The sequence below is a fragment of the Rhinatrema bivittatum genome, chromosome 3 (genome assembly GCF_901001135.1).
Source record: "Rhinatrema bivittatum chromosome 3, aRhiBiv1.1, whole genome shotgun sequence".
In the NCBI taxonomy this organism is placed as follows: domain Eukaryota; kingdom Metazoa; phylum Chordata; class Amphibia; order Gymnophiona; family Rhinatrematidae; genus Rhinatrema; species Rhinatrema bivittatum.
In genome coordinates, this window is record NC_042617.1 from 185,115,952 (window position 1) to 185,133,171 (window position 17,220).

Here is a 17,220-nt window from a genome sequence, read left to right on the forward strand (position 1 = left end):
TGCTCTTTTACCTTAATTGGTTTTAGATTTTACCTTTATAACTTTTTTATTTCGCAATTAGATCCATCATTGTGGAGTTGCAGAATAGAAGTATTTATTTATTTCCTTATGATAACTTATGTTATGATGTGTATAATTCTCTTTATTCTTCTTTCCTTTTCTGATCAAGATTGTTTCTTGAAAATTTGTGGGAAACCGCATAAAGAATTAAAAAAAAATAGCAAAAATTTCTAGATACCAATACAATATTTCAAAATAACAGACACAAAGAACAAATAATGAAAAATAAGGATAAAAAGATGCTTTGCTCTGCATTCCTGGGAACGTTTGATATCCAGGTGCCCTGACATTGTTTTGAATTTGCAGGAGGAGGGATGGTTGCTTGCAACTTTCTCCTCTCAAGTCACACACAAGCTCTCAATCACACACATACACATGCTTTTTCTCTCACTTATATAGGCTCTTAATTACACATGCTGTCAAGTCTTTTCATACATACACACACAGGCTTTCAATCACACACATACATGCTCTCTCTCACTTACACACAGGCTCTCAATCTCATACTCACATGCTCTCTCATCTACACCAGCTCTCAATCACACACAGAGACACATGCTCTCTCTTACTTATACACACAGGGGTAGATTTTAAAAGGAGAATGTGTGTCCATGTGCACATGGTTCCCGGTGAGCACACATGGACGCACCGATTTTAACACGTGTGCGCATGTTATAAAATCGGATGGCTGCAAACGCATGTGGAGGCGGCGCGCACATAGGGGAGGGGAATTTTTGCTAACTTATGCACAGTGATGCAATCGAGCCTTCCCCCCTCCCGTTCCCTCCCAGTCTGCTCTAATTAAGGAGCAGACTGGGAGGGAACTTCCCTACCCCACTACCAAACTCCCTCCCCACTTTCCCTCTCCTCTCCTCCCCACCCCCTAAACCCTTCCTATTGACTTACATTTGTTTTGTTGTATTAGTTACTGCTCCCCTGGAGCTGTCCCAACAGGCCTTTGTCCCGCCCCTCCCTGCCCAGACCATGCCCCCAGCCCATCCCTTTTTCAGGGCCCAGCCACACGCATAAGTCCCGATATTTATGCGTGCGGCCATTTTAAAATTCGGCCTACAGGCTCTTAATCACACATGATCTCACTCACATACACATACAGGCTTCTCAATCATACACTTACATACATGCTGTCACACACACAGGATCTCAAATACATATGCTTGCTCACTCACTCTCCCCCCTCACTGAATTAGCGGCGGCAGCAGCCTCCTCCACTTACAGCCCTCATGGCCTCGAGAAAGGAGTCCCATTTGCCGCAGGGACTGACGTTGCTCTTTTGCTCTGCGCCACACTGCTCATTCTTCAGGCCACGCCTCTCAAATAAACTGAGCACCCTAGTGGGTGCTGGTCTAGAAAATGGTTGAATGACAGAGGAAAGGGCTATTGTGGATCAATATCTGATATTATTACAGAAGTTAGAAGGAAAAAAAAAAAAAAAAAAGATCAGCATTTTTGCAGACACCAAGATAAACAATTGGATATGTCCTGAGGGAGTAGAGAGAAGACATGACCTAAGAAAGCAATAAATAAGCATTTTCCAGTTAAGATTCAATGCCAAAAAAGCCAACACACACCCACCACCATGCTTTTGCAATGCAGAAATCCAAGGCAGCAACGCATGATGTTGAGGGACTAACATAATTCTGTGCACCAACCAGAGGAGACACCCCATAGGATGATCATGTCCTATGACCAAGTAGGCAAAATGGTCTAGTAAGGAAGCAAATACCATGTACTGAAAACTACTTTCCCTTCTTGACAAGACTTACGACGCTTGAGTTCTTGACCGTATAATAGGCATCATAGTGTTGTGCTTCTCAGCATTTTTCACTCTGCCTTACTTATAATCATGGGTCAATGTTACCACCTCAGATAATTTTTTATATTTTTCTGTGCTTCTTCACCCGTGATACTAAAATATACATTGACTCCTAAACAATTCAGAGGAACGCAGCAAAAACGCCGAGAGAATCCATGCTGAACTTATAAACAGAGCCCTTGAGAAAGGACATTATTAAGTCCGAAACACAGCACTGTGTCGGGCAAGGAGATCGCAAAATGTGGGCAAGGAGAATGTTATGAATCAAAAGATCACAATATTTACAGCATTCTACAGAGAGTTTGAAATGAACATGAAGATTGTAGTATCATGAGAATTGGAAGATAAGTAAAAGTTCTCATAGATTATGGACTTATAATACGTATTTAGGAGTCAATGTATATTTTAGTATCACGAGTGAAGAAGCACAGAAAAATATAAAAAATTATCCGAGGTGGTAACATTGACCTATGATTATAAGTAAGGCAGAGTGAAAAATGCTGAGAAGCACAACACTATGATGCCTATTATGACTGTCAAGATCTCAAGCGCCGTAAGTCTTGACAAGAAGGGAAAGTAGCTATGAGTACATGGTATTTGTTAGATCGAATATTCCCATAAAAAAAAGGGGCCATTTAGCACCAAAAGTTATAGATTTCACTAGTAAGGAAGCAGCCAGAGTGAGGTTAAGTGCCAACAGAAAAAAAAAAAAAGTGTTAATGATTTCAAGTTGTTGGCGAACCCCCACAGATTGTGTCCAGTTCTGGAGGCTGTACCTCAAAGGATATTGACAATTCAGAGAAAGGCTACCAAACTGGTTCAGGGTCAATATTAAAACTCCTAGGAGACTTAAAGACCTAAATATGGATACTGTAGAGTGATAGGATACAGGGAAAATATGATAAATATTCAAGTAGCTATGAAAGGTATCAATTAGACACAAGAGCAACTCTTTTCACAGAGGAAAGAATGCTGTAGAACAGGGTTACAGTATGTAGTTCCTGCAGGGTAGATTCAGAAACATCAGAAAACATTTATTCATTGTAATACAGATCAAAACATGGGTTGTACAGTTTTGTTAATATTGTATCACATAAGTTACTTAAATGCAGAATGCAGCATTGAGAACTAATGAAAATTTCTTTATCTAAAAGTGTTGTCGGTGCATCAGCTGCCTTCCAATGGAGATAGTATTCAAGAAAACATAGTATAAGCAGCAAGATCTATAGTTATAAAGTGAAGAAAAGCCAGAAATCGACTGGCATGTATGGCATTGCCCTAGGAATCAAATTGGCCAGGCAGAAGATGACTATTTGGTGCATTCATCTTTTAAACTTTTTTAATTTAAAAAAAAAAAAAAAAGAAGGAGGTAGATGGATGCCAAGAGAGTTAATGAGAGATTTGATTAGGCTGTTTTTAGTTTTTTACTTGGGTATTGCTCTTGTTTTCTGTTTTCTTAACTGGCAATATTTCACACCACCTTGGCTTTGTCCAAGGAGACTGTATATAAATCTTTTTAAATAAAATAAAAATAGTGTATCACTATTGCTGTAAACAGATCTCTTGTTCATCTTTTCTTAAATCATTTTTAATGTATTTAAACATGTGAAAATCAAGAAACTCTCGATTACATAAACCTTTTAAAATGAGTGCATACTGTTGAATACTGCTAAGAACAGTTGACATTTGGTGGGCAATTTTCAAATGCCTTACAGCCAGGTAAAGAGGCTTATTTGACAATTGCTCATCCTATAGGTGAGTAAAAGTATGCATGGAGATCCACAACACAGGTACTTTTACCAGAATTGTAACAGAGGCATTCTCAGGGTGGGGTTAGTCTGGGCAGAAAACAGTTTGGTATTTTCAAAATGATGCACATTTTGGTCAGAAAAAAAAAGTGTACATCTCTACAGGAACTTTTTCATTGAAAATTGCTCAAAAGGGAAAGCATGCATGTACTTTCTTTTTGAAAATACACAGATAAACCATCCATGGACTTTTCACCTGCCCACATAGCTTTGACAATTGCCTGAGGATAATTTATACCTATGGAGTTTACATCAATTACCAAAGCAGAAACTACATAGGTAGTTAAGCTTTGATTATTGCCCCTGGAAAAATATCTATGCCTGCTTTTTCTGCAGAACGTTTTCTAGGCAAAACATACTTTTTCTGGGACAGGGAGACTACATGTGTTTCCTCCCTGCAACAAGAGCACCTCCGCAGTATATGGGTAAAAGAATGTGCTTCCCAAAAAGGGTGGGCAATTTTCCAAGCGCCAATTTCTGCAAGTATAGCTTTGGAAATTACTCAGATAAGAATTTACTCATAGCTTCAAAACAGGGTACAGGACTCAATATTCATGGTAAAGCAACTCAATGCATGTTGTGTAACATCAACAAATTAAAACCAGAGTCACTAAGGGTAAGCACACTTACTCACCTTCACTTTCCTCTACAAGTATGCATAAAATTAAAAAAAAAAAAAAAGGAAAAAAATTCACATTGAGTAAACACTTCTTGCAATGTAGTTATGTACATACCCCCAATCCCCTTTAATTTCTGTCTTTGAAAATACAGGCCTAGTTACAAATAGAAGAGATATTTCAGCCTAACATTATCATACTGGCAGTCAAAAATGTTGATAGAAGTTTACATGCCAAAGCTAAGAGGATAGAAAGAGCAACAATATAGTCCTGACTAAAAAAAAAATAAACACACACAACACAGTATAGAAAGGATCTAACTCTTACAATGATAGTAAATACTTACTAGAGCCATAAAATCCACAAAGCCTTATCTGTATCAAACAAAAGACAGTTAACCTTGCATCGGATAAAGAATCCAAAGTCAGTCTAAAGCTCTGTCCACTAATATCTCATTATTAAATTTGCTTTGGAAAATAGATACAAGACAACTGTTACTTGAAAGTCTTACATTTAGCAGAGAACCTCAAAAGAAAGCTGAATTCTTGTGTCATCTTGATGAATAAAAAAAAAATGATGTTAGTCCCAGTGGTCTGTACAAAGTGTTCTCAGGGTTGTTGTTTTTTGTTCTTGTTGGGTTTCTTTGTTTTGTTTTTTTAAACTGTAGAACTGTTTATTCTTCTCCCAAAACCAAATTTTCCCTATATCCAGTCCCAATCCACATATTAAACTTAAAAGCATAGACTTAGAAATGTACTTTCAGGTCAGTAACTACAGACTTATAAAGCATCTTTAAAATGGCTCAGTACAGAGGCCAGAGATCTCTCCTTGAAGTATGGCATGTTCTGTAATATAATCCATTTTTATAAAATGGGGGATTAATGATTCCTTACTCTGTCATACTGCTAAAAACAATTCTCTTAAAAAAGTGTATTGAATTTAAATCTGCATAATAAGAGTTTTTATTATTGTATATATTTACTGCCGAGCACCTCCAAGTAGAAGAGAAGGTGAAATCCTCAGTCAAGGAGACAAGAACCCAAAACATGAGAGGTGGGAGGCAAGAGGAGGGGGGTCATCTGCTCTATGAGCTCATTTATCAGAGATATCAAATCTATTTAAAATAACTGCAAGGAGGTATAGAAAAATCAGAGGAAAACCTCTCCAGATCACGCTGTGACCTTTTGATGAGGTGGGTGTGACCACGAAAGCCACAAATTCACATTAAAAAGAGTGGGCAGGGGAGGGGTTAAACAGATACCCGCTGATAAAATTGCCCTAAGGCTTGCAAGAAACAGAAGCACTATCTGAACCCTCATTTTGTCAAAGTCCTCATGCAGAAAACTCTGTCACTCTAACTCATGGGCCGATACAGTAAGGTGCGGTAGAAAGAGGTGCGTTAGTGCCCGGCGCACCCGCGTTTGCCGCACGCACAGTTCGGATCACCTACCGCTCGATACTGTATTTAAATGGAATGCAAATGCAAGCCGCGTCCAACGCGCGTCCATGAAGCACAATCCATTTTACTGTATAGGCGCTTTACAGCACCTATACAGTATCCTGGGTGCGCTGGTACCTGTCATTTCAAATGACATTTCAAATGACAGGTACCAGGAAATGGATGGTTCTCCTACAGACCCCGCTGCCTTGAGTGCCCGGCACCAGCAAGCCACAGCAGCCAGCGATCGGAGGCAGGGAGCGCAACAAAGCACCCTCCTTCGGATGGACAAGAGAGATGAAATTTCAGAGTCCCAAACCAACCCAATCCAAGCCCCAGCAGAGAGAGACGAAATTTAGCTGCACAGTCCCAAACCAACCCAATCCACAGAAAAAAAATGCTTCTCGCACTTAGCCGCCCAGTCCCAAACCAAACCAACCCAATCCAAGCCCCAGCAGAGAGAGAGACGCAATTTCACAGTCCCAAACTTTCCCCCAGCCCCCGCTCACCTGCCCTGGCCACGGCCACGCAAGCCACCAGCAGCAGCAGTAGAAAGGAGTCGAGAGAGAGCGGCTTCAGCACCCCCACCGGTGAAGGTGAATACGTGCACGCCTGTAGGTCCAACATGGGCGCTCAAGGCAGCGAAGGCGCTTGCGCACACGCTGGGGGGCTTGTGTGGCCACGGCCAGGGCAGGTGAGTGGGGGCTGGGGGAAGTTTGGGACTGTGAAATTTCATCTCTCTCTGCTTGGACTGGGTTGGTTTGGGACTGGGTGGCTAAGTGCGAGAAGCATTTTTTTTTTTCTGTGGATTGGGTTGGTTTGGGGCTGGGCGGCTAATTTCACCACACTAACGCAAGGGTCAGGGTAGGCAGTAAATTAGTAGGTTAAAGACGCGGCAAGATAGCAGGTTAAAAAGGCGATAGTCGGGGCGCACTTTACTGTATGGGAGGGAATAGCTAATAGGATCGTTTACATACATATACATGCCGCGGGCGGAAAGGGATACGCGTTGAGTTAAAGAAGCAGTAAGGATCGGTAAAAACAGATAGTGAATCGCGGGTTAGACTTACGCGGCCAAATTGTGAGTACACATTGAGTTAGAAACGGAGTAACTGCGGCCACGCTTTACTGTATTGGCCTGTCAGTAATTTGAAACAATGGGTGGGTGGTTGGGGGGGGGGGAATAATGACTACTTGCTTATGAATGAAAACCCTTACTTCCTTGTCAAAATGAAACATTCTTTACTGGACTCTGTGTAAGATGCAAAGTGCCCTCCCCTCCACCCACTTCTCTCCCTTTTTCTATATTCCTGAGAGGTACCCAGATTATGGCACAGCACCTGCATATTAATTTTGGAATTATTAATCCTGCAGCATATAAACATATGAAGCACATGCTTAAAAATCAAACACCCCTCAAAACTGAGGCCACACAAATCTTTAACAATGTAGAAAATTCCTTTTCACCTTGTCCAAACCTGAAAGTGTATGTTCTTATGTGCATAAGGGCTCATAAAAAGTGACAGAGGAAAAGAAAGGCGCATGTACATTTACTCCCGACTGCTCCCAGCCCCTGAGAAAATCTGTTTTCTCAGCAGCAGACAGCTTGCACACTAACAGCATGCAAACTTTTCCCAGTGGGTAAAAGGATGTCACACAGCTGCATACATCCTTTTACTTACAGAGACTAGGGAAATGATTAGCAGCCCATTTACACGCAATACACCTGCATTTACGCACATGAAAAATGAATACGAAACTGCAGTCTTAACAGGAAAACAATTTAGTTGTATTTTCATGGTCATTTCACCATAGAGGATGAGAGTTTCCCTGCCCAGTACTGAGAGACACTAGCACAGGTAAGTTGGAGAACTGTAAAATGTCATCTTATCCAGCCAGGAACTGTTGTGAGAGTACCACTTCTAAACATTTAAGAACTGACAGTAAAAGATTTAATTTTGGACACTCAGTCTGAGCCTCCAGAGTCTTTTGTAGCACTCACATCCTTTAAAGCCGACATAGACCTGCTCCCCTCCCCCCGGGACAGCAAACAGTCACCCCATCTTGGGCCTTGCAGGATTTAGTCCTCCCCAACGTTGGAAAAAGTACCTTGTCCCAGGGCCCTTGGACTGTGCTGGAGTGGGAGGAAATTAAAGGACTGGCCCCGGGACCTTTGTATGTCCCTGCCCTCCTGGCCCCTAAACTGGAGAGGGGGGGGGGGGTTACATGTGTATTGATAAGTTATTTGATGTATTACTTTTGTTGTAAACCGCATTGGGCTGGCATTCGATGGACCAGAAAAGCAGTGCATAAATTCTAAAATTAGATTTAACAAATCTGAGCTGGCTAGCATAGGAACACAAAGTCAGGCCAGCATAGTCAAGTCCATAGTGGTGTGCAATTCAGAAAAGGAAAAGGCCTACATGCCATCAGAGATGGTCAGCAGTTGCTTTTCTCCTCTACAGGCTACATGTGTTCATCTCTGTTCAATGCAAAGCCGATTAAAAAGTATTTTGTCAAACCCAGTAGGCAAAAGCTCATTTCAAAGCAAGTATTTGCTCTCAGATGCTGTACACCAAACATATCGATTGTTCATAAAATAAGTATTTCTGCATTTACCCAAGACAAAAAACAAGCTATATGACGGCGACAGAATGGGCAGTGAATCAGCTAAACAGATCCCAGGAAAAAGCTAGGCCAGATTTTCATATTTTATACAAAGTATCCTACCAAAATAATAGAACATGCAAATTGGCTGTCTTCAAACAAAAAAAAAAAAAAAAAAAAAAAAAGAAGAATAGACCTACATGAAGATTTCACATGAATCCCATCAATACTTGCATACCTGCTTCTGTATATTTCACTTCCAGCTGCTCTGGTCCAACTGGTTTTGGAGGGGGCCATATGGTCTGAATTCTCCCTGGGAACTGCCCTTCCAGGTAATCCAGTGAATGTGTTGGTTGATTAACAGCGGCCCAAGTATAAAGCTGGTCATGCTGTAAAAACACACACACAGATTTTAACTTTGACTTCAGAATCCACCCGAGCTTCTTGAGTAAAAAGAAATAGGGGCCTTCCACATTATATAATGACAAGTTAGTAATCTGACGGAGAAACAAATATAGCATTCTTTTCATACCAATGTCTTTTGTAATAGATGTGTTAATGGTTTTATACAGAGCAAGGCAATACTTAACACTGGAGGAAAAGCCATAGGTAGTACTCAGATAAAAGCACTTTATGAAGTCCTAATATATAAATGGGTATCTGCATGCGCCACAAAGCAAAATAGGAGGTGCACAGTAAAAGATATAAAAAAGGTGAATATACCTTAACATTGAAAGGAGTACGCCCTGCAGAACAGCCACAAAGGAAAGCTTAGGGGGTAATTTTCAAAAGGACTTACATGCATAAAACTAGGTTTAAACATGCAAATGAACTTTGTGTATGTCAGTTGGCTTTTGAAGATTGCTACAGTATGTGCCAATGAAGTGTCAATCAATTTTACCTGCATAAGTGCACCTGAAGCACGTAAATGGGTTTTTGAAAATTGCATAATAGTATATTACATTTATGAACATTTATTTATTTTATCTATCGAGTTTTATATACTTTCTTTCGGTTTCGCCATCACAACGGTTTACAAAAAAAAAAAAACCAAAACAGTTTAAACATATCAGTATTAAAGAACATTTGCTTATCAGCCTTAACATTTAATTGCTCTGAGATATTTGCACTTTATTTGGCCTATACATTATTTCCGATATGTATTGCACACATTTGCTCACGCAGACTCCAAGGTTCTTCTATTTCACAATGTAAATTTGTTCAATAGGAAATACATAGAAAAGGGAAGAGGGAATTACGTGAAAAAGAAAAAAAAGGACCGAACCACATTTGTATAAGCTGTTTTATGCAAATTGAATTGAATATTCAAACCCATTATCTGAGAATACCAATACCCCCCCCCCCCCAAAAAAAAGTGTTTTAACATTTTCTCTCCTCCACTTTTCAAAGCATGAATTCTGACAAAATGTAATATGAAAAATCATTTGAATATATTACAAAAATGATGGGCCACTGGCTATTTTGCCCCTTTCCTCCAGATAAATGTTCCAAAATTCTTCCTTTTCGATTCCAATGGGATACATCCCATATACACACACCACCATCTCTTGATATGATGCGTTTTATACGGTAATCCACTTAGAATTAATTGTGGATGATTAGGCGGAATAAAAACAAATGATAAAGCAACAAAAGACAGAATTATGATCAATATAATACAAAATTTCATAACTCTTACAGCAGATATTTGCAAATAATTTTGGACTTGTTCGCACTTAGAATTACTATAAAAGTGTGATAGTCAATGTGTGGGGTAATACATCAGGAAATGTGAATTTAAAATTCGGCAACACCTATTTGTAAGAGGTGAAATTCAGTGGTCTACTTCAATAAATATTTGGATAATTTTCCATTTTAAATTTTGTTAAACAGAAAAACACTTGACAACAAAGACAAAATAAAGCTCTAGGAGAGATTAATGTTGAATACTGAGAATGGGCATGTACAGTGGGTTTAGTTGAACATGAACTGAAAGTTAATACAATATTCTTTTAGGATGAAAAAAATGTATAAAATGGCCCTTAATGTGCCTTCATCGCTCCCCCCTCCCCCAGTTTGCAGGTCTTATTCAATTAAAATTGAGCAATGACATTTTATGTAAGGCATTACCTGGTTAAAATTTAGCCAGGTAAAATGCAGAATGGGGATATAGCTTTAGTTAATCCAGCTGGCACTGAATATCAGCGCCAACTGGGCAAAGTTATCTGGCTAACCGACTGGGAAAAGATACAATTGCACGTCTAAAGTTAGCCAGATAATAAAACCATCAAAAACTAACAGCCAAGTAACATCCTATTCCCCCCTTCTTCCACTCCTATATGAAAAAAAAAATTTGCCATAAATCCCTCCCCTCAAAACTCAATACTGTTCCAAAAGCAGAGCAGAATGGGGAAAGGGTTCCAGCCTATTTCCCAAAAGGGGAAAATAAAGCTTATTCTCCATCCCTCTCCCCACCCAAGGATAAAAGAAAGAATGAAGGGGATACAGAAACACGCAAAGACAGGAAGAAGAAAGATGAGAACCAGAAAAGGAGATAGACCTCCAGGCAAAAAAAGATGGAGAAAAAAAAAAATGATAAAAGCCAGGTGAATGAGAAAGAGAAAAAAACCTCAAAGCATTAAGAAGTCTGTAGGATTTTATTGTAATTTGAAGAATTTCTAATTTAACTGGAGACTCCAAGTAGATAAAAGTGATGGAAGTAAAAGTCAGACCTAGGTCTTCAAGTGTGGCCAGCTGGATCCTGCTATAAACTGGACTTTAGGATACCCACTTATGCTATTTTAGCCATTAAGGGGTAGATTTTAATAAGAATGCGCATGTGCCCATGAGTGCGCGGTTCATGACGCGCGAACACGGATGCGCAGATTTTATAAAATGCGCGCGTATGTTATAAAATCCGGTGGCCACACACGCACGTGCAGGCCAATTTTCGTGAATTACACATGGCAACATGAGTAGGGCTTCCCCAATTCTCTCCCAGTCCACTCCTATTAAGGAGCGGACTGGGAGGGAACTTCCCACCTTTTCCCCTCCCTAATCCCTACCCCCTACTTATTAGGTTTTTTTTGTTTTTCTACTTCAACTTTCCAGTTGAAGTAATCTCCAGCTGGCTGCTGGTGCGCGCTTCCCCGGGACAGTGGTTAATGGCGCAGTCCCGGCCCGCCCCTGCCAGCCCCTTTTTCAGGGCCCGTCACTTGTGCACGTATCGGGACTTACATGCGTGGCTGGGCTCTTTTGAAAATGTGCGCGTTGCACGCAGGACCCAGCCATGCACGGCCCTCTGAAAATTCGGCCGTAAGCTGTCAAGCGTGAATCAGTTATCAACAACCTTTAACAATAAATTCTAGTGGTCAAAGCCCAAGATCTTGCTCTTTAACACAAAACACCCTGCTCTTGTTTTTCTTAATTGAAATTGGTCCTTCAAAGCTAAAGGGCATGACGTACTATGACTCCCCCCAGCCTGCATTCTATATCTATGGGAAAAAGTTTAGTTAATCAGGCTCTGAATATGTAAAGCAGATTATTTGACGACATTCTGAAACTTAAACCTTTCCAGTCTCTTCCAGTTTGTTGCAGAAATATTTATAGTCAGTTACATAAAGACACAAAAACATATTAGAAATGGTTTAATATGACTAATTGTAGCCTTCTAACCCTACATCAACCTATAAATTCTCACATCTATGTCAGTAAGACATCATATACATCCACATGCGCACCATCCCCTCTGCCACTGCTGCTTTAATTTCTTTGCACAAGCAGCAACATTGCTTAACAGATCTGCAACTTAATTTGCTACAAACTGTCAAAATAAATCTCTTCTTTGAAGAATGTTGGCAGTGCTTTAATCAATGACAGGCATCCACTTCAGTCAGGATGGATGCCAAAATTTATTTACTATTAGATTCTGCTACATTCAGCAACAATAATCAAATGTAGAATTTCTGCTGCAATATTCTTCTTCGACTAATATTTCCTTCAAACCTACATACCCATACAAAAAGTATGGAAATTTAACATTCATTTAAATGCCTACTTTTCTGATTCTAACCAGCAGAAAATATACTAAATCTCAAACACAGAAGAGGGGGCTACTGGACACTTAAAGCCTTGGAATCTTTTGCCTTCAATTTATCACAAGATGTTCTCATTTCCAGACTTCTAGCACAGTAAAGTAATTTCACAATACAGAGTCATCACATAATACTTAATCTTCTGATTCTTAAGGCCTGCTTTAAGAATTTACTGCTGTTTTGTATCACAGACTCTATACTGGCATAGATACTAAAAGTAGATGGCAGAAAAAGACCATCCAACCTACCCCAGGGTAGACAGATAACTGGTTGTCTGGGTGGGTTGAAAAACAAAACAGCAGCAAGAGTGGCCAGAATACCACCACAGCTCCAAAAGCAGGGCATTGACAATCATGGCATGAATCCCACCCACCCACACAATGTAGGAGAGAGGCAAAGTGGTACCAAATATGGTATGAATTGCTCAAGGTACCATGATATGGAAACAGGAAACCAAAAAAAGACAGAAATAATAACCCCCCCCCCCCCCCCCAAAGTAGTGATGGTCAAAGCAAATAAATGTGGTATGAAGACCCCAAAGAATCATGAGAGGCATATTACAGCCACTTAGCATGGTAAAAGTACCTCAAAGCTCTAAAGGGCAAGTTATTTAATAATATGGTCTTGTTTTTGTTTTGTTTGCCTTGGCTGCACTTGACCGTCTTCCAGTTTGTTTTATTGGCCCAACCAAATTGGAACAAAGCCCTGGGCAGGGACAAGCCAAAGGAAATCTCTGGAGGAGTGTAGAGTGATGGAGTAATTAATTCTTGTGTTTGCTGCATTGAAATTACAAATACTGAAAAATGACTGTTTAATAACACAAAGGACTGAAAACATTGATTGGAGTTTCTGCATTTGGTTAAATACAACAATGGACCAGTAATATGCTGAAGATGAATGAGAATCTAAACAGCAGGTAATATTGCTGATTTCAACAGAAGATGAACATATTGCTAAATACTACAAAATAGTCACGACTGTGTATGGCCAGCATCATATAGCCTGGCTATTTATATAAAATGTCGTATATGAAATCATTTTATCAGAAAGAATTTGAACATACATCCAATCAGAAAGAGAGACGTGTTCTCAACTGCATTCTCAAGGCATCTAAAAGTAAAATAAATAAATAAACGTGTATCTTGGAGACAAAGATGATCAAAGGAAGAAGACATCTCAACATATTCAGTCTGTCTCCCCACTTACATTCCTGAAGCTCCTGATTTGGCCCATCAGAATGATTCAGAGTAAGTGTCAATGCAGAGACGAAAGACAGGAATTTAGAACTGCACCACATTACCTCTATTTTGCCCTTAAGGATCCCTAGACAATATTATGAAAGCAGCTACTTATAAGATTTACATTATGTAAACTGTAATTAACAACAAGGTTTATTTACATCTTTCATCCATCATCAAGTTTAACAATACATTATCCAATGTCCATGATAATTTAGAAAAAATCATAATCAGAATAAATCTAAAATATTTATATATAAAATTAGAAGTGGCTTCCTTTATGTATATATTCCCCACCGACAAGAAGACCAATGTCATTCCTAAAAATACTCTCTGTTCAGGATTGGATTTGGTCTTCACAGGAAGTTAAGATGTTACTTACTAAAGGCACCAAATGCTCTAACCACTAGTTTGGCATCCCGTCGTCCAAGGAATTTGAAACAAGATGATTCTGAATCAGTTTTTGCAAATACTGTCTCTCCCTTAGCTCTTCTAATTAATCATAGAGAAGCAAGGTCCTGGTTCAGGTTGCTGTACTTCTGCAGCCCTTGCCTTTTAATATGGTGTAATCCATTGAAGACTAAATATCAGATGAAACCAATAATCACAAAAACTGTCAAGGGAATGGAGTTTGAAGAAAATGCCAAAGGGGGAATGAAATTGTTACAGATAATTGGGTGGGTAAGGCCTGTATAAACCATTAGATGGCCAAGGCAAGACCAAGAGCTGAAGGAGTGGAAGCAGCACTCTAAGGCATTGAAGCTAGATTAGAGTGGCAGCAGTGGTGCTGGAGATTAAAAAAAAAAAAAAAAGAGAAGTGGAGCAACACAATAAGAAAAAAGTAGCCATACCCTCCCCACCTCAAATTGTACCATAAGGCCAAGGTAGGAGAAAGAATGGCATCAAAACCAAAAAGCACCAAGAGGAGAAAACTGGTACCTGGAGTGGCATGAAGGGTCAGTGCAATGGTACAAGAAGTGTACAAAGCAATGGATGGCCAGGGCAAGGCCAATAGTCAGCCAATACCATATGGTAAAAGGATTTAAAAACCACCAAGAAGCAAAATATAGTGGGGGATGCCTATCTCAATAAGAATTTAGTTGAGCCTACCTGTAGCATTTGTTTCTATCAAACTGTAAAGGTTGAACCATGCATGTGTTGTGTGTACACAGTCTGTAGAAAACAGCAAATGGCTCATTAAAATCAGCTATGGTTCCATTTGTTACTTGTATAACTTGGGTGGTTAGAGTTAATATAGGGCAACAAGTGCCAACCTCCAAGACAGTTTGGGTATTCAAACTTAGTCATCAAAATTTCCAAGCATACAGTACAGAGGAATCGCAAACAGAACAAAGTCATTACAAACCAAGGCATTTAATGCTATCCATTGTGCACAGCTAATACTCAGGCTAACTAGTGGCTTTCCCAAAGCCTATCTGGTTAAGTTTATGGAATTCTCCTTCAGGAATTTGTTTAAACCCAGCTATGCTAAGTGCCTTTAGCACATCCTCTGGCAATGAATTCCAAAGCTCAATTCTCAGATTTGTTTTAAATGTGCTACTTACTAACTTCATGAAGTGTCCCCTAACATTTGTATTTTTTTAAAAGAGTAAATTGAGTGGAATAGTGTGGGTATTGTCAATCTTTCAGTACATCTCTACTATATCATCTTGCAGACCTCTTCTCAAAAACTATACAGCCATAACCTCTTTTCTTTTCACATGGGAGTCATTCTATTCCCTTTATCAGTTTGAACTGTCACTGTTCTCTGTACCTTTTCCCAACATCTTTGAGATATGGTGGCCAGAATTCCTCACAGTACTATAGATGTAATCTCTCCATGTAGAAATACAGAGGTATTATAACATTCCCAACGATAGTGTAACAGCCTTACCTAAGATCAGCGTCAGGAGTTGGCAGAGGTAGCCAAGATCCAAATCCAGTTAAATCCTAGTCCAGTCCAGGTCAGAGGCAGGCGGCAGACAAAACAGAGCCCAAATCCAATCAGAGACCGGGGCAGGCAGGAGGCAAACAGAATCCAAAAGCAGTCCGGGTCTCAAAGGAACAAGGAGAAGAATCGCAGAAAAGCAGCACCAGTGCAACCAAGCCTGCAGCCAAGGCAAGGCTTGTGCTGGAACGCTGAACTAAATAGTCTAATTTCCCGCACTAGCGCAGGGGCTCTTGGGAGGGACGTCAGCGTGAGGGGTGGAGAGGAGGTGAGCTGTTTCGTGTGCCGGCCATGCTGAAGTTTCGCGTCGGGAAGCTGTCCCCGAAGGAGAGGTATGGGTCTGCGCTGTAACAATTCGTTTCTTAATTGTTCCTGTTTGCTTTTGTGACTACCACCACACACTGAGCCGAGGATTCCAAATAATTGTCCACGATGATGCCCAGATCCTTTTCCCTGGGTGGTAACTCGCTATGGAACCTAACATGTAACTGCAGTGTGGGTTACTTTTCCCTATTTGCAGCATTTTGCACTTATTCACATTAAATTTCATCTGCCATTTGAATTCCCAGTCTCATAAGGTACTCCAGCAACTTCTCACAATTTGCTTGTGATTTAACAACTTGGAATACTTTTGCATTGTCTACAAAATTTGATTTATCTCACTCGATGTACCCTTTTCCAGATCATTCAAATATATATTAAAAAGCACGGGTCCCACACAGATCCCTGAGGCACTGCACTATTTACTTTTCTCCACTAAGAAAACTGACCATATAGTCCTACTCAGGTTTCCTTTTATCCAGTTTTCAATCCACAGTAGTACATTGCCTCTGATCCCAGAACTATTTTTCTCAGGAGTCTCATGGGGAATTTTTCCTATTTTCTTCAGTTTGATCCCTTTTTCCAGTTTTTGGGAAAAAAAAGTTGTTTTGGCTAAAATGTCATTTCGCCTCATCTTTTAACCCTGCCAGCAGTCATTTGATCTTCCTTCCACCTTTTCGAATGCATGGTCTAATCTTCCCAGGGGGTATTTTTAAATCATGTTCATGCTTCATGTAGTCTTTGGTCTTAAAACAGCTTTCTGAATTTTTTGGATGACAATACAGTCCTTGCTCCCCCCTCCAGTTTCGCTTCTGGAAGACCTTAAGTATTAATATAAGAAATTGTTATACTGGGTCAGACCAAAGGTCCACCAGGGCCAGCATCCTGTTTCCAACAGTGGCCAATCCAGGCTACAAGTTCCTGGCAAGTACCCAAACATTAAATACATCTCAAGTTACTAATACCTAATAAACAGTGGTTATTCCAAGTCAACTTGATTAATATCAGTTTATGGACTTCTCCAGGAACTTGTCCAAATCTCTTAAAATCAGCTAAGCTAACTGCCTTAACCACATCCTCTGGGAACAAGTTTCAGAGCTTAATTTTGCACCAAGTGAAAAAAATATTCTCAGATTTGTTTTAAATGTATGTCACACTGGGAGGTAGGGAGCCCTTGTGCCACTGTTAAATTTGTGCTGCCTAGCTTGTACAAGTACAAGCTAAGCCTTAAAAGGTGGCAGCTGATGCACCCCTG

At 40.0% G+C, this 17,220-nt stretch overlaps 1 protein-coding gene across 1 annotated transcript in view; it reads right to left on the reverse strand.

Moving 5' to 3' along the window:
* FMN2 (formin 2) overlaps nt 1-17,220 on the reverse strand; it is an 828,101-nt gene that overhangs the window by 727,398 nt on the left and 83,483 nt on the right. The window contains 1 exon segment of the mRNA XM_029594024.1: nt 8,603-8,753. Coding sequence (XP_029449884.1) covers nt 8,603-8,753 — 151 coding nt within the window.